Consider the following 27,046-nt stretch of genomic DNA (forward strand, 5'->3'; position numbering starts at 1 on the left):
TACAATACTTACTAGAATCCCTCAGATCCCCATCCCCATCCCCCCCCCCCACTCTCTGCAGCATCATTTGTTTCTATTACTATATTCTCTGAAAATACACAGCAGTGACTCAGACTGTCTAAGTTGCACTCTTTTGTCTGGACCATCTCTGCTTTCCAGCTTTATGTCTGACTGCGTGGGTTTGAGTGGGCAACTTTTTTTTTTCACAGTGCCACAGAGGTTTTTCTTTCTTTACTGCACGGTTTAGCATCTGAAATAAACTCAACTCCTCTCCTCTCCTCTCCTCTCCTCTCCTCTCCTCTCCTCTCCTCTCCTCTCCTCTCCTCTTTGTCTCAGCTCATACAGTTTCATCCACCAGCCATGCAAGAGTTAACATTTTTTCCTCTGCGACAGGAGTGAGTGTGGTGGGTGGGTGAGGAGGGGGCTTTGCTAATAACAATGCGGTGCTACCAGCAACCAGCGTGGACAGACACCCTCTTTTCTCCTCTCCTCCACGTCTCCCCCCTGTCTGGATCTGGATCTATATGTTAGCATGTGATTTAACTGCCTCTCTCCACCAATCAATCACATCTTCCTCACCCTCTCCATAATTCTCTTATCCACAACCGGGCAGTCAGTTTATTTTTAAAATCTTTCCACCATATTCCCCTCCTGTTTTTCCCTTGTCTTCCCTTTTGTCCATCACAGCTACTCTCCATCCTTACAGTCTGCAGAGCACAGCGAAAACCAGACAGTGAAGCGCTCTGGTTTAATAGGGACACATTCCCACTGTTTGCCAAAAGAAACACAGAAAAAACAATTACATTAAGCACATGTGGGTAAGCTACATATCCTCTCAATGAGAAGCTCTCTCTTTGTCTCTGCTCCTGCTGCAGTGATAGTGCCCGAATGTGTGTGTGAAGGTGATAATTGTGCCTGCATACACAGAAAGTTCATGGCTGCTGCTCACATATAAATGGGAAACGGTTTCATGACCACAATTTTCACTTCTTTGCTCATCCAGTGTGTGAATGAGGTGAGCGTTGTGTGTGTGAACATGTTTTTAACTGATGGGCATGCTATGTTTGGCCATTTGTTATTTTGCCTCGGCTAATAAATCCTATTACCGACCTATTGTCATTTTCTAAGCAGGTTGCAGCAATAAGGATAAAAATCAGCTTTTATTGCAGATGATCTTATTTTTTCATTCTCTTTATTCAGTTAGGTATGACCACCCACTCTGACCCCAAGATCCTGCAGAAATCCTGTTACAGCACCCCCCTGCGATATAGAATGCCTCCCCCTAGGGTAGAAGAAGATGCTCATGTGGGAGTGGAGTGGGACAGAGAGTCAGGGAGGATTATTTGAGCAGATACAGTCTGCAGAAACGCCGTCTGAAAGAGTGAAAATGGGATTGATTACTTCACCCTGCACTCATTAACTGTATTATTAAGGTGGAGGAGGCAATGGAAAAGAGAGGAGGAAGTGGCGAAATCTTTCTAAAAAATCTAAAGGGATAAAACAGATGGGGATGACTGTTGATGACTGACACAGTCAGACCGGAAAAGATTGTTTCTAAGGAGCAGGTCTGTTGTTCTTGAAGCACATCTATATAAAACACGACAATCAGGCAGCTGGAGAGCTGGAGAGTGCTATTTCAGGGTATTCTTCTTGCTTCTTTGCTGTTCTCTATGATGGTAATCCCTTCGCTGTGCATATAGTGCTCAGTTCACGCATACAAACACACAGCTGCACTTCAGTGAATCATCACTTGTGAAATTCCGTCTGCAGGGTGTCTATTGTGTCTTGTGAAAATGGAGCATTTAGCTTATTTCACTTCTATTTCTGTCTGTGTTGTGTCGCGGACATAGATGGGAGGAGAAGGAGTGGATGACTAAAGCTTAGCTTATTTCTGAATAGGCTTTCTCACTAAGCTTTATCCTGATGGATGATTCTATGTGTATAGAATACAAAGTATTTTTTTTACACAATGGACAAGAAGCTGCTTATTTTTTTCTGTCGGCAGCTGTTTACACTCTTGTTCATTTCAATCACAGCGTAGCCTTGGGAAAATGTACAAGGTGATGTCAATGGAGATTAATTACATGCACGCCAGCATGGACTGAATTAGAAAAACATGGTTTCATTTTTAAGTGCTACACTGCATTTTAATGTGAATCCTGCACTAAATCTAATCATGTCCCGTGGAGTCATCAGGAGTCATAAATTATGGTTATGCACATGTTGTCAGTTTGTCCAGTTCTATTACTTCTCTTTTACTGTGTGCTGGAATTTAAATCTGTGTAGAAGTGTGTATATATGGATGAAAGCGAGATGGGGCAGGGGTGTGTGTGTGTGTGTGTGTCACTGGGGTTCCCCTGGGACCACAAGGCTGTAAAACCTGTCTGCTCTCCAGTGGGGGAGGAGAGGAATAAAGCAAAGTGCCAAAGACAAATGGCTTCTGTAATAGCCACATGTGCCTGCTGCCTGCTGGACCAACAACAAAGACACAGACAGTGTCAGTGCAGGTGACAGGACTGAGCAACAGGATAAAAAAAAAAAAATGAAACGTGTGCAGAATATATTAGATTTAGCTGCAAATATTATTCTGCCACATTATCCATCCATTAAGGTCTACTGTAAAAAAATAAAACAGAATTAAAGACAGAGTTCTGACTTCTCCTCACATTAATCTCAAAATTATGATTACAAACAGGACATGAAACACTCACTGTAGTTAGCATACAATTTAGCTGCAATGCTAGCGTTGTTGGAGTGGTCACAGCAGTGGTAGCTACTTTCACCCTTAAAATAAATGTAGTTAAAATAGCATTAGCATTTTCGCCCAGCTATCTCTTAGCTATATTATCTAGCTATGCCACCCACTGTCACCTACGTTCCAGGTCATGCTAGTTACCGGTGTATTGCGGAGTGTCTGTAGCTTTTTCTCATCCATACTGTTGCAGAACATACATTCTTGTCTGTGATATTTCACAGATTATAATCCAACCAGCCCATCTGTTAACGCTTTTAAAGAGCCAAACATATATTTCCAGTGGATACGTGCTTAATGAATCACTGACTGCCTTTGGTTTATTTTAACTAAAATAAATGGATAAATGATGTTTCTGTCCAGCAGGTATTTTCTAGTTCTTAGCAACAACGCTGAATCTGTTATGCCTATTGCTGTAATTTCCCTAAATTTTGAACATTTGATGTGCAGTATGCACATGAGATAACTAACCACAGGGCCTGTGTTTTGGAACTTTGTGGTGATTAATCCCACTATCTCTATGGAGCACCCTCCTGACTTTGTTTTTTAAATTCCTAGCCTAAACAGAGGGAGAAACAATTCCAGTTACATCAATGTGAGCAATTCAGGACTAATTATATCTGGTAAGGGATTTTTAATCATTATTTTTGCCTCTTGGGTTTATATCAGCAAGTCATTTCAGAAACAGAGCTTTGTATATCCCAATATAGAGGTTCTGATGAATTTCCCTCCAATTCCTAATTAGTAATCTGTACTTTCCTGCAACAACTCTCTCTTTTCTGTATCCATCTGCATGTCCCCTGAGTGTTTCTCAGATCTATATCATTCTTTTGCCCTCTCAGAGCGATTGCTGCTCACATTCAGTAAATCAGGATAAAAGAGCCCCCCCCCCAATTTACTCCTCTTCTGAGCTTCATTCAGACATTGTCATCCTTTCTCACCTTCTGACCAGATTAAATGCAGCACTCGATAGATACGAAGCCTGATGTGAGATTTTCATCTTATCCATGCCCTCATCACTTCAGTGGCCTGTCTGTCCACACTTTTGCAAGAATGTGAGTGCTCCTTCACTCTAGTACTTTGTCTGTGTTTTGTGTGTCCGCCTGTCACTGTTTACCATTGTGTGTGTGACACACAGCAGAACATATGCAAAAACTGTGGATGTAAAAGTAAAAAGTCCTCTCTCTACACAGTGCTGACCCTTTTCACTGATGGAAAATGACAGGGTCATGGATGTGTGTTTCAGGCATATGGCATCGCCATGACAACAGACACAAGACTGTTGTTTTTGCAGAGCAAATAGGTGAAACAAAGACACATTCCAATTTATGGAATACTATAATCTGGTATACCATCACAAGGTAAAAATCAGTTCTCATTCTCAAGAAATGCTCTTTAATAAGTAAAGATATTAAAAATTATGTAAAAGAAGTAGCCTGGAGCACAAAGCCCCCTGAACTCTCTTATAGCAGTATCTGTACAAGATATCTTTCTTCATTTTTACAGTCAGAATTGCATAATTTATATTCACGTCACCAAAAATCTCAAGCCTGCTCCCAAACCATTGTTCTGTCTTATTATGATTAGGGTTTTGCCAGATTGAGTTTGTGTCTCACTGAAAACACAGCTTATTCTGGTTCTGGTTCATCCACTGTGACCTGGCTTAGTGCTCAGCATCCCAGGACTGTTGTCATCAGCACAAGCTGCAGCAATACATCAGTGCTGTAATCGATTTGCCACTCTGTGTCCTCACAGAGAATTCTCTCACCCTCTAACACGACACGTCTCTTTCTCACACCCCTCCATCCCTCCCCTGTCCCCGCCTCTATGAATCTCGTCTCTTTATTTATAATTAGTTAATCATTTGATTGTGTGCACCAGTCGAGGATAAACATTGGCAGTGTATACAGAGGAAAAGTGGAGCAGACAGTGTGTGGATTACAGCACATGTTGTTTGTCTGTTTGTCAATCTTTGATCCCGCAGAGCACTTCCAGTAGTAAAGATTCTTTACTTTGTCAATAGCTGAATACATTTAGGAATTTTAGGAATTCATCTCTGCCCAGCAGTGGGAGCTGCCATCTTAGCAGCCAGTTCAGCGATAGTGTTGCCACAGGACACATGCTGAAGCTACGTGCTAAAGAGAACAGACACCCAGGCAGGAAATATAACTTCAGTCTGTTTTCAACAGGCTTGTAAACAAGTGAGCAGATAGTACTCCCCCAGCTGGCCAATGAAACTGAATCCATTAATATTCAGTGGTTTTATTGTTTCAGGTTCAAGGCAGGGCGTTCATTGTATAGACTTTTTTGTAAAAAAGTAAGAAGACATCTGGAAGACTTTACTTTGAGAGGGGAAAAAACACACCAGAGTCAATTCAGGTTGTCAAGGTTAACATTTTCAGAGTGTGGTTGTTTATGGTTTTATATTACTTTATATACTGCTGCCTTCCAGCGCTGACATATGTGAAAACTTCTCCTCCCATCTACTACTGTATCTTCTCATCATCATGTCATTTCACTGACACATCCGTTTTAATCTCTGTTTTCTGTACATCCTGCAGAATGTCTGAGCTCAGCAGTTGGTGATTTTAGTTGGAGGTGTTACCATTGTTCGGTGGTTGGTCTAGTTGCAGGAGTTGCCATGTTTATTTACTGTAGTTACATGAGTTTGGTCACTTGCAAGAGTTGCCATGTTGCATTGGCTGTTTAGTGGCAATAATTAGACCTGTTTATTTCATGTGTTTCTACAGTTTCAATAGTTGCATAAGTCATTTTTTTAGTTGCAGTTGTTGACAGTTGACATGTTTTGCTACTTCAGATAATCATTATTTTGGAATCCTATGATTGCCTAAAACTGCCTTGCCATGTTAGAAACATCTTGAGAGAGGCTTGTTAAACCTCCTGCAGTGATCACACCTACAGTATGGATTAATCCCCTCTAAGCCGTTGTTTCTGCTCTTTGCCTGTAACGGCCTGTGCACACAATTTTCACAGGAACATGCAGACTTGTGCATACTTGTGCGATTTCACCAAAAGAGCTAGAAATGCTTTTATTGCAGAGGGTTTCACCCAGTTCTGCCTTCTATTGTACAATGTCTCTTGAGAAAAAAAAACTCATTACAAAACACTTCGCACCCTAACTCGCCTCCTCTTCGCCTTCCCGTCCTTCACTTACATGCGAACAATCTGAGCAGTCGTTTTATCTCTTTTTTCCTGCCCTAAAGGGCATTCTCTTTTCTTTCTACTCTTGCTGGTTACAATGTGAAAATTATAACTCCTTGAATGAATGAATTGACCTGCCACATCATATTTTTATTTAAAATATTTTAATTTGATTTAGCAGATTACAACTGTGACAGTAAAACTGCAATTTCCTGTAAGTCTCTAGTGTCTGTGTGTTACATGGGCAGCCTGACTAAATATGAAGCACCAGAACTCTTGAGAGAAAAATTTAATTGCTTCCTAAAGTATCCGGGTTGTTGCTCTCTCTTATAGTTTTTTTGTTGTTGTTGTTTTTTTTATTGCAGATTAAACCGACCTCCATCTCCCTTCAAGGACAGCTTCATTAACTCACAGGAATGCAAAATAATTGATGAGTTCCTCTCTGGATTCCTCAACCAAAGGGCCAGTTTTACATAGACTGTAAGGAAAATAAAGAAGATAACTATTGCTTCTCCTTAATGGCTGGTGTCTTTGAGCGAGCCTAAATCATTAGCCTGACATGAGCATTCCAACTAGTTTCCAGGGACTGCGGGTCAAAGGAGAAAACATTGGAAATAAAACCCAGATACAGTTCACTCAGTCTGGGGATGATAACGCCAATCAGTTATCTGATCAAGAAGGCGGCGGTATGATTGAAGATACAGGGTACAGCACGTGCTCCATTCCTCCTTTGGTCTCACAGAGTGAATCCCCAGACAAGTTAGTGATCTGGGGCTCAGAGCAGCAATGCATGGAACCTGAGCTGAGAGACTTTGAGCTTTTGGAGTGTCAGGAGATACATACATTCTTAGGAAACAGGGACCAGGAGGAGAATGAGGATGATGATGACGGAGGAAGTTTCAGAGATGGAAAAGATGAGGGTCCTATGTCTATATCCTCAAGTTCAACTGCCAGCTCTGCTTCCACTGGTGTGAGGAGGAATGACAACGACAGCAACAAAGTGGAAAGCAAGATACAGAGGGGCAGGGAGGCACATAAAAGGATTGCCTGTCATAGCACCGAAGAACTGGACACATGTGTGACAGGCTCAATAGAGAAAAGGGACACGAGGTCAGGAAGGGAGAGGATGAAGGGAGGTCTGAAGGAGTCTAAGTCAGAGACAAATGTATTTGTCTCCAGCCTGTCAGCGGTTTCCCTCAGTGGAAGCCTGTCTAGTGCTCTGGACAGTAGCGGACAAGCGCCTCTCATCTCTTTGGCCAACTCTAAGATCAACCCTAATTCCAATGGCAACAACACTACCTCAGCCCAGACCAGAAGAAGGACAGCCCCTGTAGATGCCAATCAGAATTCCCCACCACTAAATCTTCAGGAGAAACATGGGTATCCTCAATACTGCAGCCAGGATCAGAGTCATGAGGAGGTCAGTCATCATAGAAATGGATTGTCCTCTGATGGAGGACTGGGCCAAAGGAGGAGGGCAGGATTTGAGGAAAGGGTGCTGCCTCCACGACGGCAGCAGCTTGTCAGACCTCTCTGTCAGACAGAAGTGGGAAGATCAAGGAGCTTAGCAGAGACAAACACTCAGCCAGCTGAGACAGAGCAACCTTCTCCCCTCAACCTCTCTGTAGATTCACAGAAAAATGGATCAAACAGAAAGTTTACTAAATCATCCTTACGTGAACCTTCAGATTTCTCCCACCTGTATAACACCCCTATAGTTTCCCAGCTCAGACAGCCTAGCCAGGCCTCCCAGAGGGAGGCTTCACCTGTTGGAAAACAGCCAGCTACACGGCATAGTTCCTGTCCCTCAAATCCTTCCACCGTAGAGACGAGAACCCAGACTCAACTTACGTACAGAAGGAACTGCTCTAGTCCCAGCAAGACTGGGGTGGAATCCAGGTCATCTACCCCTCCACACTCCCCTCTCAGGTCACCCAGGACACCCCAGGGCTCACCACGCAGGCAACCCTCCATGTACCTCGTTTCCAGGAATGTCTCTGGGGTGGTTAGACACATCCCATCAGGATGCAACCCTGCTGTATCGACATCAGCTCAGGGCTATGGAAACAGTTGCTTGAGAGCACCGGTGAAAACTAATATAAGCACAAGTGGAATCCCTAAAGCGCCTCTTAACAACCAGCAGAGCTCCCCCAACTCTAACCACAACTCTCCCAAAGACAGCTCCCCATCACCTAAACTGAAACCTAAAGGAGTTCGTCCCAAAATAATTACCTACGTCCGAAAGAACCCTCAGTTTAAACCCCAGGCTGCCGACGGACCTTATCAGGTATCCTCTCTGCCATCACGGCTCTCAGCATACACCCACAGCCAAACACCTGCTAACTTCAAAGACACACCCAAAGACCCCTGCAAGCCTGACGCTGAAACCCGAGGACCTCAAGTCCTCAGTGCCTCCAATCTGCTTTATGACAAGTACCGCCAGGAGATGCAGACAAGTGTTTTCCCATCAGGAATGCTGAGCAGGAGTATCAGGGCTCCTGGACACATGAACACTGTCCCTCCTGCACATACCCACAGCCACACGGCGCCACCAAAACTGGGCAGCAAAATGGAAAACTTCTATGGGGCACCATCAGAGGTGAGTGAATACACTCAGCAAAGCATTGTCTATCACGCTTAGTGCAGTCAATGTTAATGCACGTATTGACACAAAAACATAATGATTCCTAAATCAATAAGAAGTGTAATCACTGTATATTAAACATCATATATATTATAACACAGTCCTCTCATGTTGATTATGTATATATCAATTTCTCTTTCATTAGTAACCATGTATAAGTGATTACAGCTTCTCCTATTCCCACCCTCATAAGGCTGGCTCAGTAGGCCTTTAAAATCATTCCTTATTGATCCTGATTAAGTAGCTTCATTTGGCATTCATATTCATATGCTGTCAAGAACATACATGTGGAAATACATTTTTAATGCCTGCTGTAGTGCAAAGCCCACTGGGAAAAGGAAATCTGCAGTACTTCATATATCATATATTACATGTGTGTGTTTTTTTGTTTTGGTACACCCTAATGCTGTTAAGAGGCAACAGTATTGGACAGTTACATGTATGGATTTTAGTTGCCCTGTGTTACAGTTTCTTTTATAGCAACAAAGAGTCATGTTTGTGTACTTTATGTTTGATCAGACTTTTTATTGCCTGTGTGCATACAAGGAAAGAAATTGTGATTGTTAAATATTAGTTTTTGCTAGTAGTTCTTTACTGTTTCTCATTTGTAGGTGGGAAGATCCATCAGTTTTAAAAGCGGCTCTGCTGAGGACACGCTGCAGGTGGCTGCTCAGGCTGGAGGGAACAGCAGCCTCCTGCGCTCTGGCAGAGGTTTGCGTCTGGGTCTTGGAGCTGTCACCAGGACGTCTACAGGAACAGCTAAGGCCAGAGGGCCGAGTCAAATTCAGAGGTCAACACTGGTTTTCAGCCAGCCAGTCCAGCCTGTCAGCCCTGCAACCAGTCAGAAAGGCCACGATAACACAGGTGAATTAACCATTTTCTGACATTTTGTAGCAGCAATGCTAAATTTGATTACTACTGTAGGAACCCTCCTCTTCTATGCAGCAGTTGTGGGACATTTCCACTCTTCATCTTGGCTCAAGATGAAGGTGTACCTCATTAAAATGCATTTTCTGAGATTAATTTGGGGTGATCTGATTGGAGGGCTTTTTAAGAGCTACTCTGAGGAGGGTTGTTCTGCACCAGACGGCTGCTGCCATCTACAAAACAAAATAAATAAATAAATAGCTTGCTCACATATTTTTTTTCCTCCTCACACACACCAAATTTCTAATTCAGATGATTCAGATAGTGCTTCTGACTGCTGAACTCACATTTACAGCTGCCGATGGAATATTGAAGTATGAAATTTTCCCATTATCCATGTTGCTGAAAGCCTGGGCCATTTATTTTAGACGATCTGCTCTGTTCCTGAGCGTGATAACCCGGCCACACAACAAAAATTACACATAAATGTGCATGTGTACACCAATATATACATACACATGGCCCAAAGCTGCACATTCAGAATTGATCAGCATGGCTTTACAATGTGCAAGGCTTCCTTATCATAATCCTTATTAATATAAATGCATGGTGTCTCCATGCTGCTGGGCCCTCTGGGAGCTAAAGGCTTTTGAAATGCAAAGCAATTAATGCTTAAGTAATGTCAGTATCGTCTTGGTAGAATCATCCTCGCCCTGTGCACATGGATAAACACCAGCTGGAAAGCTCAAATGTATGTGGCATTAATTCTGGGCCCATGTGCAGTAGAACTGAGGGATTTCCTGTTGTTTTTTTAGCTGAGGTGAAAAGTTTTAAACTCTTTAGCTCTGATCATCATTTCTACTACTAATTTCTCTCCGTAATTTACAACCCTTTGTGTAATGAAATCTCTTTGATTCCCATACTTTTATTCTTGCCATTATGTTGCAAGGCTATTGTATAGCTGTCAAATGAGCTACTAGCATAATTGTAGATTTTAACTTATTGTTATGATAATCAGCGCCATCCACTTATTTGATGAGACATTTCTATTGAAGCTACCTTCATTTTTTGGCTATCATCTACCCTTTCACAGCAGTGAAGCTCATATTTTGCTTCAGTTGTGCCGCAGAGATTGCGGTGCACTCATGTATCACATTTATTACCATGCAATTTAACGCTTTGTGGAGTAAATCCATGCAGGTTGTTGCAGCTCACCTTGGGCTGTGATTAAAATCGGCTGGTCATTAAAGTGCTTATCCCAGCAGCATGTCCCATTGACTCATGTGCACCTAATTTACATAATTTAAACTGGAATGTTTGTATTGCAGGTGCCTTTAAAATGTAATTTTGCATGTTTGTTTTGTTGTGAAATAGTTTTTTTTTAATCAAGCAGGTGCTTATGTCTGTGATATCTAGGCTAATGTGAAGGTTTGCCATTCTCACTTCTCTCCCTCGTGTCTCAGAGGGGACAAACAGGGCAAGGAGTGGGGGCTGGTAATGAGGACATTCATGTTTAATGATACTAGACCTTCTCACTCTGGAGGACGAAGCTCCATTCTCATAAACAGGTTGATATTGAGGGAAAGAGGTGATAAATGTGAATGGAGACTTCTTTCTGCCCCACTTTTCTTTCCACCAGCAGAGCTTTCAATAAACCCTCAAAGTTTTTTCCTTTTGTCCTGATGTGTACCCCGTAGGATGCACTGAAGCACAAAGCTCTGCCAAATGGGGAGGAAAAGAGAGCTGCCTACCTTATCTCTGCACCCAGTGGGGGATAATGCTCTTCTTCTTTGCAGGAGCTAGACCTTGTACTGCCGACTGGGTTAGCCAAGATGGGGCTTTTATCCAATGCCTGCAGATTTGCCCACTGTGCATGTGTGTTGGTGTGTGTAGCCTCGCTTGGTCATGCCTGCACATTTCATCTGTTTTGCTGTTGGAAACCAGAGATTACTGAAAGGGATGATTTCTTCCCATTGCTCTCTGACAATATCTGCCACTATGGAGCTATGATTTTTTTTAACCCCATCCTCTCTTTGATTTTCTTTCTCTTCTTCTATACAGATGCTATCTCTTGTTTTCAGTTTCTCCCCTTTTCTGATCTGCTTTTATTTCAGCTGTTTTTTTCCAGTTGGATTTCAGATTTCAGACTTCTGCTTTTGGGTTGTGAGAATCATTGCAATACCCATAATAACAAGGAATTACAGACCATTTAATAAAAACATACAAACTAGAATATCAGTATATGGAATAGAAGTTGGGTGTCAGTGTCACTGGTATAGTAACAGCTGGCCACTATCCCAGGCTGCAGACACAGCCTGAGCCAAACATAGCTGTCCGCAGGTTGTAGTGTGTACAGTTATTATAGTCATAACACAGAGAACTTAGTCAGTGCAGGATGATGAATGATGCACAGGGGAAATAAACATCATAGCTATGTGGCTGCATATATTTTGCTTAATGAGTTTTGTCACTCACACGTACCAATAAAATTATGTCCTGTATTTCAGGATACACATAGCAGCATTAACAGATGGAGCATGATTACCAGATAAGATGTTTACCATTGACTCTCAACTCTGCTAAGGAGATATCAGTTATATGTGCATTCAGGTTAACAGGTTTTTCCATTTTGTTCTTTACTATCAGATGACCAGGTTCTGACCCATCATGCTGCTCCACCTGCACCTTCAGCAGCAGCAGCAGCAGCAGCAGCTCAATCCCAGGGTGCAGGATCCAGGTCTATTCTTCCCAAAGCAAGTCAGTCCGGCTTACGCCCCCCAGGCTTCAGCTCCAGCCGTCTCCCTGCGGGCCGCCTTGCAGCCTTTGGCTTTGTCAGGAGCTCCAGTGTATCCTCCGTCTCCTCGGCTCATTCTGCTGACAGCACACAGAGTGACCCCTGCAGAACAACTCACCGTAAGTCCACTCATAGCTCCATTAGAACATCTGTACAAAAGCAGGTGTGGGATTAGATTTTTGGCTGTATTTCAAAATTTTATATACTAAATATAAATTCAAAAAAGGGACACTGAACTAATCAAATGATGGATGTGCTGTTTGTGGCTTGACTTGTTGGTAGAGGCAGATAATTCCTCCTTATGCATTTCCCTCATGAATGCATTTAGCATAAACAGCCCCCTCCCACATTCATTATACTACAGTTAGCTTTCTCTTTCTCATCTCCACCCCACTCTCCCTTCACTCTGCATTTTCTCACACACGAATCATTTCTTTGTTTGCATGTGTGTTTGATGATAAGTTGAACTGCTGGATTTGATCATGGGTGAATGGTGTTAACATGGTGTTAACATGGTGTAAAGCTGCAGGCTTGTTCCCAGTAAAAAACATTGATATAACTGATATTTCAGTGATTTAAGGTGCCTGGAGTCATAACATCTCCTGATTGAACTGCTCAGCTTGTAGCCACCTTCTCCTCTTACTGTAAAAATAACAGAGCACATGAGATGTCATTCCCCAGACTCATCAGTAATTTAACAGGTTCTTAACTAGGTCTGTGCAAATTCTGTCAGCAACTGTAGGAATAACAGTGCTTGAATTTGCTTTGCTGCTGACTGAACTGCATGGATAGCTTTTATTTTCACAGCCATCCTACAGTTGTGACTTTGGTGCTGCTTGGCAGCCTGGTGGTGGGTTAGTTGGCTTAAATTTGTGGAAGCTGTGTGTGTTTTTATGTGACCTACATAGGGAACGCTTGCTCCTTCTCTCCCAGTTACAGTTGACGTAAGCACCTCCATTCTCATGCACGCCAAGCCCTCCTGTTATGTCATCACTCCTTTCCCTCATTTCCCCCTTCTGTACTCACGCTTTTTTCATCCTATTGGTTGACATAGAAGAAGAGAAGGAAGCACAGTTTCTGTTGCTGTGATGTGGGAAAAAAGAGGAATTCAGCATGTCTCCAAAGCAGAAAAGCAGCATTAAGTTCTACATTTACATGTTTTCATTCAGTTTATGGGAAGAAAACAGAGGAAAAGTATTAGTGCTTTAATGTGTCAGTGTTAATGTCTATTTATGATCTATGAAGCCAAATATAATAAATAGTAATCTGCTAAAATACTTGTATGACACTAAAGAAATGCATCATAATCAATAATGAATCTCTTTGTTGTTTGCTTGTGGAGTAGCTATCTTTCCTAATTTGCAGATTTACACTCGCCTATAGTACAATGCTCTGCAGGAAATGGGAGCACTTTATAAATACTACACCTGTAAACACGCTCACACTCACATACTCACAAAGGAAAGGAACACCTGTCAGCAAAGAACAGAAGACTTTTCCAAAGTAGCGCCTGCAGCGGAGTGTTCCTCTTCCTGCTGCTCAGAGCACAGTGAGACCAAAATGGAATCATGAGAGGTGAAAGATTAAGGACCTTTGATGTTCACTCCTGTGTGTGTGTGTTTGGGTGTGTGAGAGGGGGAAGCAGGAACATTTACTTCCACTATTGACTCTGTGTGGTGCTTATGACCTTTATGGCTCGACTTTAGATCAACTCTTTAAAGCTTCTGTTTGATGTAATTGCACCTTTATTTAGGATATTAAGTGAGTATTTGTCTCTTTTGAACTTGTACTTAGTGTCATATTTGACTCTCAGTGACATCACATTTGAAGCGTAATTTTTCAGCACTGAACACTAAAAAATGTCGCTGCTCAGTTCACTCATACTGATGAATCTAACACACCTCAGTGCACCATGTTAATACACAGAAACAAATAGCTAACTTTAACCTCAATTTGCAAATGCTTGATGCTGGTTTATTTTATTTAAGCTGACAAACTAAGGATGACATTTTAATGAGCTTTTCCTTGATTAGAATTTTAGATAGTGTCACTTTAACCCAAAAATAATTAGTTTTTCAAATGCGTACACAGCCCAAGGCATTATGTTGAGATGTGTTTTTGAGGGAGGTCACAGATCCATTTGTAGCACTGTGTAGTGTGCTAAGTTATTAGAGTGGCAAACAATTCAGTTTTTAATTTCCTCTGCTAAATCCTCTGCTTTTTTTTTTCCTCTGCTAAAAAAAAAAAAAAAAAAAAAAAAAAAAAATAAATCGATGTATGTGTGCGTGCGTGGGATGTGCATTTACGGTACCTGATTTTACCTCTCTGCTCTCTCTGCTCGGCGCCAACTTAGGTTTAAGAACTGACAGACTGATGTATGAGTTTTCACACATCTTTGCATCAAGGACATCAGGGGAGCTGCTGCAACACACTACCTCCTGTTGCAAAGAAGAAGAAGAAAGGCCAGGCTTAGCTGCTCGTTTTCCCCATTGATCACCAAGCAAAACGGACTCCGTTTGGGCTCTGGATGATACTGATAGAAGAAATCAGTAAGGAGTAGAGTGATGGGGAGAAAATGATTGCAGGACTCCAGCAAAGTGGGTTAGAGGGAATTCCCAGGAGTTTTTACTACCCTGTGATGTGCTTCTTTAACCCGCTCTGATCAGTGTGAGCATACATGGGTAATGTATGTAGAAGGAGAGAGGATTTGGAAGGATTCCAAGTGTTGTTGTTTTTTTTTTAAAACCATTTACGTATAGAACACACACTTGATAACCAAGATCACATTGAGTTACAGTGCTATGATCAGTTTTTAACGCATGCATATATGTATGCATGTGGATGTGTGCATTAGCCTAGTATCTGGAGGTTACTCCACATGCCATTGATTAGCCATTAATTCAGTCCATGCTTTAGCCCAGTCGCTGACAAGGTGTTTGTGAGATAGAGCATTAATGCATATAACATACAGAGGGTGGGGGGATGCGTTCTTGATTTCATACATGATTGACAGACTAGCTGAGAAGAGTCCTGCGACTTTAAGCCACACTGACTCCACGATGGAAACTCAATCACCAAAACAAACAAAGTATTATCACCTCTATCAGTCTGTTCTTTAGGTGATAACGAAGTAATGGAGGAAATCTAATGAAAGAAGGAAGATAGCAGACAACTGAGTGGAGATGCGGTGATACAAGAAAATTCAATGAGCCAAGAGGAGAGTGGAAGTGAGACAGTGAGGGGAAATAAAAGCGGAAAGAGAGGCATGAAGAGATCGACAAGGAGAAGAGAGTGGATGGATACCCCAGATGCCATGGCTTAGATCTGGTCTGTGACTCATGCCTGCTTGCTGTGAACAGATGGTTTCTGTGGTGCATGTGCGCACACACTTATATACAACAGCGACACACACACAGAGAAGTCGAGCAGCAAATTAGATGGGCCAATTAGATATGGCTGCCATTCTGTGGCAGAGGAGAGAAAAACTAACATGGCAGAGGCTTATTGAAGCAGCAGATCTGTGACAGTGAGGATGGGCTCAATTGGCCTGTTCATTAACTCATAACCTCCCATTGTGAGCCCAGCTCAGTGTTAATAAAAACTATATGAACCTAACTGATGGTCCAAACTGTATCCTAGAGCACTTTTTTCCCAGCAAGGTTTATGGCTACTTTTCATCTATCTCTATGGCATTTGTTTTACATTTGTCTTTTAATTAGTTAATATTAGATTTAAAAAAGGAGGAAGTAATGTTTCAATCAACAGCAACAGACCTGCTAGTCCTGGTTTGACATGGATTTGGTGAGTGAGTGTTTGGGTGGAACAGTGACAACGCATCATCTTGAACTCTACTGTGAAGACTCTGATTCCAAGATGGTGTTTCTTTTCAACATGGCAGCACCAGAAATATTTTGTCTCCACTTTTATACAACAGGCTGAGACAAAACCATACACCGTATATACAGACAAGGGCCCAGATGAGTGCAGATCAGAAATATGCTTGGTCCAGCCTTTTACTCGAAAACACTGATTACAGTTGGTGTAAGGGTTTTTTTAATGAACCTATTTTGTAAATTCACTGCAGACAGAGGCCAAACACCACTTAAAGGAGTGCCCTGGCTGAAAGAAATTGTGATTCATGCAGTGTATAATCACAAAGTAAAAGAAAGGTGCCTTGTTCAAGGACACTTTAGCAGGGAGGATTCTGGCTTGTCACTGAGCTTTGAATCCAGGCTGTGTGGTTAACAGATGGTCACACTTGGTGCTGTTGCTGCCCTCTCTCTCAAGACCTATACTTTCCTGATTTTTTATTAAACTCAAGTTTCTGTTTTATTCTTTATACAGTACAATGTTCATCACTATTGATTACAACTGGAGAAGCACTTCACATGTCCTTTTAGTTGGAATGAACCTTAAATCTCTTGATTTCTGGGTTTCAAGAGAGGAGAGGAAGCCTAAAGGCTGCAGTGTTATCATCTCATCTATCTCTGGCTCAGTCCAGACCCTTAGGTCATTTTTGTGCATGAGCCATTAGTTTTATTCGACTTTTGTGTAAGCTTCACCACAAAATATGTAAAAATAAGGGGGTGCAGTTTTGTCTTAAAAGCATGCACACATGCTGTGATAACATTTATACCAGATGCTTCATTTATGGAGGTATACAACACATTTTTAAATATTTCCCTTATTCTTAGTGGTACACGGGGGCTGTACATTTTGATGAATAAGAGCTTTATCTTTGACACATCTGCACTGCGGTCCGGCAGTGGCTTTACTTCAGCAGCGTACGTAGACAACGTGAATTCCTTCAGGACAGTTTTCTTTGCAGAATGTGAATAGGCTGATTTAGCTGACATGCACAAAGCTTTAGTTTTTGCTGCAGTCAAGTGAAACACAAAAGGGCAGATTTTTGACACTTTTCTATTAAATTACATCACTCACATGCACACGGCTCAGTTTCAATCTTCAATATCTGTTTCCGCCTCAGTCTGTGAGGACCAAGATATGAAAGTCAGCATAATTCTAGTATATTAGTTTTGCAATGAGGAGCAAGCTGCTCCAATAAAATGGCCTCCCACTGAGTTGAAAAAAAAATCCCATTTCTCAGCCACTTCCTTTTTTCATGGTCCCTCTTTAATATCTTTGGTGTTTTTTTATCTGTCTTCATAATGTGCCAAGCTTGCCACTGGCTCCATTGCAGCTCCATCCATTTATTCCTCTCTGTAGCTCTCTCCTACCCTTCTGTTTGCTTCCTCATCCCATGCAGCCAGCCTACTCCTTTCTCTGTTATCCATCATCGTCTGGCATTTTGCCAATTAGTGATGCATATCAGCTTCCTTTTGCTGATAATGAAACACATCCCCCCCTTTTTTTCTTTCCTGCTCTTTCTATAAGCCCCTTTCTATAAGCCTCCATCTTCTCATTTTCAGCATTCCTTACTTGTGTCTGGCTAGTCAAAGTGTCAGTTCAAATCTATGTCAGTCAAACGATAGAGCACTAGTAAATGCATACAGGTTAAATATTATATTTTACTAAAAGCATGCACTAGAGAGTACAGCGTGGTTCATTTTGCAGGCATCTCTTTGAATGATTCACGGACCACCCTGGGATTTTTTAAATAATTGGGCATATTAGGTGTCTGTCATTGTGAAGTGTGGCAAATGTTAATTGATGCAGCTAAGAAAATTGTGCATTCATGTATAGTTTGCATTGTGTGTACATATGCACAAGGTTGTAGAATCCCTTGGTCAACAAAACAATTAACAGCCATGCACAGCTGAATAGATGAGGCTCTCTGCTGTGATCTATTCAGATCCTCAGGGCCTGATGGGCTTGATGGAAAATTAGATGCAAGCTAAAACAAATCCTTAATGTCTAAATTTAAACAGCATTTAGCATTTTCCAAATGTTACTAATATGGACACTGAGATAAGTTACATGACTTAACCTCGTGTGTATCCCTGTTTGTAATGTTATGTGATTATTGAACAGGGATCGGTAAACTATTAACCAGTCTTTTCATAGATCACAGCATTGAAGTATGGAATCATGTGCAACTGTGCCACTGTAAACATTTGTGTCATGCGTGTGTGTTTGAGTGTGAGTGTGTGTGAAGGATACACTATCCCCACTGCTCCAGGTTAACAAAGGAAAGATGAAAGCAGCAGCAGTAAGACCCAGAGGTTACAAACCATTTCTCAGTCCAGTGAACCTGAATTCTGTCATAAGATTTCCATCAGACTGTAGAAAATCCAGTATGATTGTTAGAGGAAAAAATATGGCACTGAGATAGAGGTAATCTGAAAAGGAGTTCTGAAAACCTCTCAATTTGGTGGTATTCCAGGTCTAAGTGTGAGCGAGGAGCCTCCTCTTCATAGAGTGACCACTGGCCTTGGGACAACAGATCACCAGAGAGGGCCACCATGTCGCAGCAACAGCCTGCAGCCACCCTCAACGCCAGCCTTGCCCCGCCGTTATCTACCACCCCAGCCGAGAAGCTCCACTGGAGGTCAGTAGAAGAACATTAACAACTGAGTCTTGGTTTTGCAGCAGAAATCATCCAGTCACTGTCCTCATGTTTAGAGATGCCCACATTTGCTCAGTCTTGTTGGTTGCCTCCTGACATGGTTAACATGACAACTCTGCTGGTAGTGATGCTTTTCACACTGTTTTATGTTCACACATAGGATTCACACCCGAAGCCCTATAGTATCACACTTCGCTCTATCTGGTAGGATAACAAATGCAGATATCATGTTTTAGTGTGAACAAAATGCACTTTTAACAGAAAAATAATGTATCTCAAGGTTCTTTGTCAGGAATATGTAGTGTGTGACAAAGAGTAACTCACACTGTGTGTGTCTGATTTAAAGATTGCAGTAAATTATTAATCAAGAAAGTTCACAGTACTTTAACAATATATAATCTCCTTGAATACACAATACAATTGTTTCAATAATCAGTATCATTGCAATATCTGGATCAGATATTGGACAAACAAGAATAATTTGATGAAGTTCATTAGTCCCACCTACTACCTGTCATCAGGTTAGCCAACAATGACAGCTGATGGAATTATTCTAAACTCAAAGCATGTAGCTGTGCAATCCTAAAAAAAGCTACACAAGTGATAATCACATCCCATGATTATTTTGTTCTCCACCAGCCACAAATGTTACATTTTTCAACACGAATTTGGCGGCGTCTCACTGGATTTGTGCAGTAGCGCATGGGTTTGATGTGAGAGTGTACTGGCAGTAACGACTCACTCTAAGAGCTACATTTGCATGATTGCAATAGTGAACACACACAGATAAAGAAAATACACTCACAAACTCTCTCTGCAGGCCTGAAGTATTTCTCCAGGGTTATATGGGGATTTGTTCGGGATCAGAGGCTTCTTTCCCATAACAGGTCTAATTAGTTTAATTTCAAGGCCTCTCTTTCCTTCCTGCTTCACTACTACACACTCAGTGCTAACGTGCTGGAACATCAAACTTCTTTACTACTTTCCTATTCACCTTTTTCTTCACCCTCACTTTTTTGAACATTCAGAGCAAGATTTTGCACATTAAGAGATGCAAATCCATCTATTTCTTTACACCCACACAGCAGTCACCAACTCTGCAGCAGACTTAGTGTGGAGAACGCAACACAGATATATTATTTCTAGAAATGCATGCTTGATTACTGCATTGCTGGAAATGTTGACATCTAAGGTAAATTTGTTGAAAAGAGTCTGTTGTTTGTGAGTTTAATAAAGCAAAGCATTGTTAATTGTGCGTGGCCAAAATGGTATCTGAAGATGAAGAACTAAGGTTTGATTTGTTTGCTGCATATCATATTGATAATCATTGATGGGGTTGTATTAGATTGATTCTTGTGTGTAAGTGTGTATGTGGACTGAGGCCTCTGTTTTTAGGCTAACCATCTGTTTGCTCTTGTTTACCGACAGCTGGCCAGAAAGACTTTCAGCGGAGCTCAGAGGTCACACGTTCGCTCCCATCCTCACCAAAGAGGCTGGCAGTGGTTCCTCCCAAACCGCAGTCCCCTGGTGAGTTTTTTTCTGTCATACTAATTCACCTTTGTCTAATGACAGTGTAAATTCAACACATACACACATACAACACTCTAACATATACAAGTTGTTTCTTGCATGTATAGACTGCAGATTGCCTCCATACATACAACAGTCATGGGGTGCTCGTTGGTCTGCTATTTCTACATAAATTACTGTGAGGGTCTTTGCCTTATTAATATTTCTGAAAGGCCATCTGTTACTTTGCATTTTTCTATATGATCTTCTTGCCCAGTACAGCAGTTAGTGACAGCACCATGTCAGTGATTATTCCTTTGCTGGGCCAAGTGCTATGGACTGCACAGGGAGTTCATTGCCCTCACATCCCAGACACAGTTGGTGGACATAGAGTGAGATTTCTAGAAAATCTGGAACAAATTTATACCATCTGTGTGCCTTTTTAATGGTGATTTTTAGAGGTGTGGATGACAGGGAATCTGATCACTCAGCTTCTTCTCTTAACAAGCTATGGTTCTGGCACATGCATGGGCTGAGGGCAGACATCCACAGATGTGTCTTAAATTATGAGTTACATTTGTGCTGCTCATATTCCCTTCAGGATCACCTGATCATCTACTTTCCAGAACATTTCTTACATTTATGACTTGTCCATATCTGCCCACTAGCAGCTTGAACCAATTTCAAATATTTGGTGCTGGCTGTGCTGGCTGTGGGATTCGATCATTGGACTAGTTTCACTTGGCTCTGGAGTGGTAGAATAATTTTCTAAGGTTTCAAAATCTTTCTGTGTACGTAGAACTGATACAGATCTCCTCAAGCCTGTGCTGCTCACCTTTCTCTTTCCTTCATCTCCCTGGGCCCAAATCTCCTCCCACACAGACACAAAGTCAAAACATTATTCATCTTTTACTTTTTCTTTTTTTTAATTCTCAGTTCGCTGTAGCATTTTCTGTTCTAAGGTTTTACTGAAACCTCAATCTTTTTTTTTTTTTTAAATCACTCTGGACTGTGTGCCAGAAATAGCAGTGTGCTGAAATGAAACTGATTTTCACCTCTGGAATACCTCAGCCTGAACACCTTTAAAACACACACAGACACACGCTTACAGCCTCCTCTCTCCAAATGGGCTGCTATCACCTCTTCTCATTGTTTCCCACATTGTTATTCCCCATCCATCAGCCCCTCTACTATCATTTGCATGCTGCTTTCACACTCATCCATATAAACTCATTTAGTATTCACTCTCCTATCTCTAACCTTTCAAGTAGAACCAGCAGGGGTGTGTGTGTGTGCACATACATGCACCTGCCAAAGTGGTAGATATTATTTGCGAAAAGCTGAGAATGCTATTAGGAAAAAAGAAAGAAAGATAAACTATCCAAACATTTGCTGACATTTGCAGATTTTAAAGCACTGTCTTTTAAAGCACAGTGGCATTTTTTGAATCTCTACCTCCATCCCTGCCACTTACTCAATTAATTGTGTTTCAGCACTTCTGTCTTTGAGAAATAGCCCTCATTTTAAACCCTTTCCACCTTTCTCGATTCTTCACCCATTACCTGGGACCCAGCCTCAGGTTGCCATGGAGACATGCTCCCTATGCTTCAGTAGACCTGTGTGATGTGGCAGAGGCAGGTGATGTGGAGCTGCACTGATTTCATTTTGTATGTGCTGACATTCACGGGCAGTTTGTCAGCCCACATGAGCATACAGATGATAAATTAAAAAGTCCCGTCCCTAAAAGATGCTGATGCTGCTGTCCATCTCCACAGCATACTGTGTGTTTACAATCCCTAGGACAAGGTGACTCACACACAGGTTTATTATTTCACTTGTATATCAAATACAACCTAATGAGTGTCATTAGTGTCATTCCAAGGAAACATAGCTCATAGCAACATAGCAGGTGTTCTGGTTTGTTGGCCTCCATCATTAATGGATGAATCTGTAACATAATGTTTTAACATACATACAATGCTAATTGTACACTCATATATGCACAACAGTTCAATCATCATTTAAAGTCAATCACATTTATCACAAGATTAGATGACCAGGAGCTACACCAAGGTCTCCTCTATAGAGAGGATTCAATTAACTTTGAATCATTTATCATGTGAACACAGTCATTAGCAGTAGGTCTGGTCAAATCTCCTCTGATTTAATGCTCATCAATTTCATTATTAGAGATAGATATGTTTCAGCTAGATTTGAGAAATAGTACATGACTAATTAATGACATGTGACAGATCATATATCATTTGAATATTTCTATACCATACTAGGTCTTTTCTTGAAAAACATGCGCTCATGCCCATTTATGACTTAATTTAATTTTCGGTGTTTGCTTTTTTCACTCTCCTTAGTTCAGTCCACGCAGCGGCCTGCAGCAGCAGTGCGAGGGTCAGCTCCCTCCGGATCACCTCGCCGCGTAGCCCCCATCAGGCGGCAGCAAGAACTGCAGGAGAATCTGCAGAGAGAGAAAGAGGAGGCTCAACAGAGGGAGAGGGAAAGGCAAGCAGAGGAGAAAGCGAAAGAGGAGCAAAAGGAGGAGGTGGGTTATAGAGAAAATCTGTAGCGCCCTCTGCATAGAGATGAGCCATTCTGTTGTGTTATATATTATTCTTTGTCACTTAGGTTCAGAGGCTGCAGGGACGCTGTGAACAGCAAGAGAGGCAGCTGAAGGCTCTGAGGGATGAACTGAGGAAGACTTCTCTTGGTCTAGAAGCCTTCATCATTACCACCCAGCATTTTTGCCTCAAGGTAGCTAATAGGAATACACTGCATCATAATAACCCCTTCGCCTTAATAACAATGCTGTCCTGCTCTATAGCACCTGCTCACGTGCTCAAATGATTTTTAATTAACTAAGGATTTAACTGGCTTACAATGCCAACATTCCTTGGTGTGTATTAAATCATCCTCCTCCTCATCATCATCTCTTATTTCTTCCACCATGAGAGAGATTATCTAAAGGTTCATCTATGATTCTGTGTAGATTTACAACATAGCCCTCACCCTTTTCATTTACTCTGAGTCTGGAGACACAGCAGCGCACACTCAAGGGCACTCACAGTACTTAACACGAGAGGTGAGATTAACAGCATGGTCAATGAGCAGCACATTGAACAAGAGTGATAGTGTCTGTGGAAAGGGTCTACCAGAGTTTAGTGTGTCACTGAGGTGGTTTCATCCAGCTTGTGTGTCCAAAGAGTGATTTAACCTCTGAGGTGCTACATTCTAGCTGTAATACTGCCGCCAGACTGTCGAGGGACTGTCTGACTTCTTTATGGTTATTGTCTGAGTGCTGCTGTCACTAGCCCACAGTTCAGGAGACATGACTGGTGGACAAGCTTTTATTTCTGTAGGCGTGAGCGCCCTCTGCTGGTCACAGTTATACATGACATCAAGCCACTGGACATGCAATAGATAGCAGATAACATATAGAAATATGGAAATATTATATTATCAGTTTTCAACCATGCTAGCACATAGCTTTGTGGTTCTAAACTAAACAAGTTACAGCATACCAAGTGGGAAATGGTAGCAGGTAGCATGCTCACCTCAGGTGATAAACTCTGTAAATATTAACTTCAGTAAATTATATCTATCAACATCAGCTTGTCAGCTCAGTTGTGATTCTTTTTTTTTTAATTTACAGAGTAAAACTACAGAAGAACAGCAAATTAAATTGTCCATGGAAATGCAAAACATCAGAGAAGAAATAGGTAAGTGAGAAAAACAAATATATATATATATATATATATATATATATATATATATATATATATATATATATATATATATAAGCAATCACATTGACCTGTCTTTTTATGAAAAGCACCATTTACATTTATTAAGGACCTGTTTTATTCATTAAACCCAATAAGCTTTAATAGTGTGTCACTGAACTCTGAAGCTGAACCTGCTAAAAGGAGCTCTGCTTTTATGAGCTACACGTGTGCTTCTTTCAGCATCTAACTCATTGCGTTGGGAGAGACTCCAGCGGGAGAAAACAGCACTGGAGGTGGCGTTCGAGCGAGAGCTGCAGGAGCTGCAGCTGCAGCAGGAGGCAGAGCTGGCTTCTGTGGAGGAAGGCCTGAGGAAGTGTCACACTGCAGAGACGGAGCACCTGAGGGCAGACCATCGGTCAGAAATGGAGGAGCTGAGGACTCAGCAGCAGGAGCAGGTGGGAGAAAGAAAGACGTTTGATTGTTCATATGAAATCTGTCATTCGACAATCTCATTATGTGTGTGTGAATTTGTTAGATGGAGGAGATAACAGCCAACCACCACGCTGCCATTCAGGAGCTCAGAGACATGCATAACATCACCATGGCAACACTGCATGAGGAGCACGCCCGTACCATGAGAGGTATGATGTACACAACAGTGTCATGCAGGCATTGCTGTCAATAATGCTCAGTCATTCTTATTTACTGTGTGTGTGAATATGTCTGTAGACTTAAGGAAAGCGCATGAGCAACAGAAGATGCTTCTAGTGGAGGACTTTGAGAAACAGAGGCTTTCTCTACAGGTATGATAACTGAAAGAGATATTTACAGATGAATCGCCGATGCAGTGTACAATTTTGCATTTGTGTGTGTGTGTTTGCTCAGGATCAAGTGGATACTCTGACTTTTCAAAACCAGAGTCTGAGGGACAAAGCCAAACGCTTCGAAGAGGCTTTAAGGAAGAGTACAGATGAACAGATCGTTGTGAGTAAATAATCCGATATGTATAATAAACTGGAACTGAACCTGCTTTCTAACCCACATCCGTCCTTCTCTTTTTATTTGTGTTCCTATGATAGGATGCTTTAGCTCCTTACAAACACATTGAGCAAGACCTGAAGAGCTTGAAGGAGGTTGTGGAAATGAAGAACCAGCAGATACACCAGCAAGAGAAGAAGATCACAGACCTGGAGAAAGTGGTAGGCTCGAAAAAGCCATCTTAATACACAAACACAGACACACACACAGTGGTTTAGATGCACAGGATGGCGAGTGTATGTGGTGAATGAAAGATTGCGCTGTGGTTGTATTTTGTTTTTTGAGCAGGCTCAAAAGAACGTGTTCCTCGAGGAGAAGGTTCAGGTTCTGCAGCAGCAGAATGAAGACCTGAAGGCTCGTATTGAAAGGAACCTGGCCTTGTCCAGGTAAGACATAATTATTTGTTATTGCAACAGTTGATTGAGGTGTAAAGGGAAGTACAGTGTTTTTAGCTGGTTTATAACACAATACACTGTAGTTCTATGTGCTTCCATTGGGCTGTTTTCTCTGCAGGCAACTGTCCGAGGACAACGCCAACCTCCAGGAGTCGGTCGAGAAGGAGAGCACCGAGAAAAAGCGCCTGAGCCAGAACAATGAGGAGCTGCTGTGGCGTCTCCAAACCAGCCCTCTCCTCTCACCTGCCTCCTCCCCACTGCACCGCTCCTTCTCCACCTCCCCTATCCCCTCCTCCCCGTTGTTCTCCTCCTCACCTGTGGCAGGGTGTGACTCCCCTACCCACTGCCACAGCTGTCTCCAGCAGGCTCAGTACTGCTCCCCCTCGCACAGAGCTGCCGCCAATCAAAACTTCTCCCCTGGCCCGGCCACACCCACTCACAGGGCTGCAGTCAATCAGAATTACTCCCCTGGCCCGGCCACACCCACTCACAGGGCTGCAGTCAATCAGAATTACTCCCCTGGCCCAGCCACGCCCACACACAGAGCCAGTCGCTTTAACTCAAACTCTTGTCTCAGCTCTTTACAGAGATAAGCATTTTATTTTCTGACTCACTCACCTTTTTTCTTTCTCTTCTTCTCCCCCTTTGAATGTGAACAACTGAAGTCTGAAGAAAGAACCTGAATGTGACTGCTGGACGAAGAGTCCAGTAACATCAGTGTCAAAGCACTGAGCTGGTGGTGTGAAACTTTATACACAGAAACATAATGTAATGTTAAAACACTTCTTTGTCCCCAAAGCCCTAATACATAGAGTCCTGAAAAGTATGCTGTATATATTGTATGATAATGAAACAGATGGTGTTGACCTCCCTTGCGTGGGTAGTCACGTGCCCTGCATAGTCCACGATACAGATAGGAAGTAGCACACTCACCAGACTAATACACACACACTCTTGGTAAAATAAGCTATTGATTCTGTTTTAATAGATAAATAGAAATTTTGAACTGAAACACTTTCAAATGGTATGTTTCTTCATTTTTTTTTTTCATTTGGAAAAATCCCTAACAAAGCGCCTTACACTTGGTCCTGCCACCTCACCAGCAGATAACGACCATGGTTTTATTATAAAGGTCTTTGGATAAATTGGTTTATACGTTTAAAACGAAACACATTTCTTAGCCTTGTAAAGGTTTCTAATCAGTTCAGTGCTGAGAGTTTGCAACATTTTAATTGCAAAATATAAAGACCTTCAAGTTTTTTTTTAACCTTGCCAGGTCTTCCTACGGCATCTCTACACAGGAGCTGCTCTTCAAACTTGGGATCCCTCAGGTCAACTTGCAAAAACTATGTCTGCCATTTTGTATTTACCTCAGTGGGAATGTGCAGTCTGTTGGCTCTGTAGCTCAACCTCAATAACAACAACAACAACATCACACAGCTACCAGGGAGCTCAAAGAGAAGGAGGAAACCTAGCACAGGAGTACTTTGAATGTTGATGTGATTTTCTTTAGGATGTGATGTTTATATCTTATTTCTTACATGTGTTTTGCTACTTAAGCAAGCATGTACTGTGAAAGTCTTCCGGTGAATATTATTATTGCTGTGATCCGTCTATTTATT

General features: G+C 41.9%; 1 protein-coding gene across 1 annotated transcript; it reads left to right on the forward strand.

Moving 5' to 3' along the window:
• Window positions 1-6,473: 6,473 nt before the first annotated feature.
• mtus2a (microtubule associated tumor suppressor candidate 2a) lies at window positions 6,474-26,091 on the forward strand. Its single transcript, XM_028422045.1, has 15 exons — window positions 6,474-8,513; window positions 9,170-9,422; window positions 12,072-12,338; window positions 18,563-18,727; window positions 20,174-20,272; window positions 22,624-22,811; window positions 22,895-23,020; window positions 23,919-23,985; window positions 24,232-24,446; window positions 24,527-24,632; window positions 24,721-24,794; window positions 24,877-24,975; window positions 25,071-25,190; window positions 25,315-25,415; window positions 25,543-26,091. The coding sequence occupies exons 1-15, from the start codon at window positions 6,474-6,476 to the stop codon at window positions 26,015-26,017; spliced, it is 4,395 nt and encodes a 1,464-aa protein (XP_028277846.1). The 3' UTR covers window positions 26,018-26,091.
• The last annotated feature ends 955 nt before the right edge of the window (window positions 26,092-27,046 follow it).

The sequence above is a fragment of the Parambassis ranga genome, chromosome 14 (assembly GCF_900634625.1).
Source record: "Parambassis ranga chromosome 14, fParRan2.1, whole genome shotgun sequence".
Classification (NCBI taxonomy): Eukaryota; Metazoa; Chordata; class Actinopteri; family Ambassidae; genus Parambassis; species Parambassis ranga.

Excerpts from the sequence above, each read along its gene's own strand:
- mtus2a (XM_028422045.1), top strand. The coding sequence starts at position 6,474 with ATGAGCATTCCAACTAGTTTCCAGGGACTGCGGGTCAAAGGAGAAAAC. Across the intron at positions 8,514-9,169 it reads TCTATGGGGCACCATCAGAG|GTGGGAAGATCCATCAGTTT; the intron begins GTGAGTGAATAC and ends TCTCATTTGTAG. Across the intron at positions 18,728-20,173 it reads GCCGAGAAGCTCCACTGGAG|CTGGCCAGAAAGACTTTCAG; the intron begins GTCAGTAGAAGA and ends GTTTACCGACAG.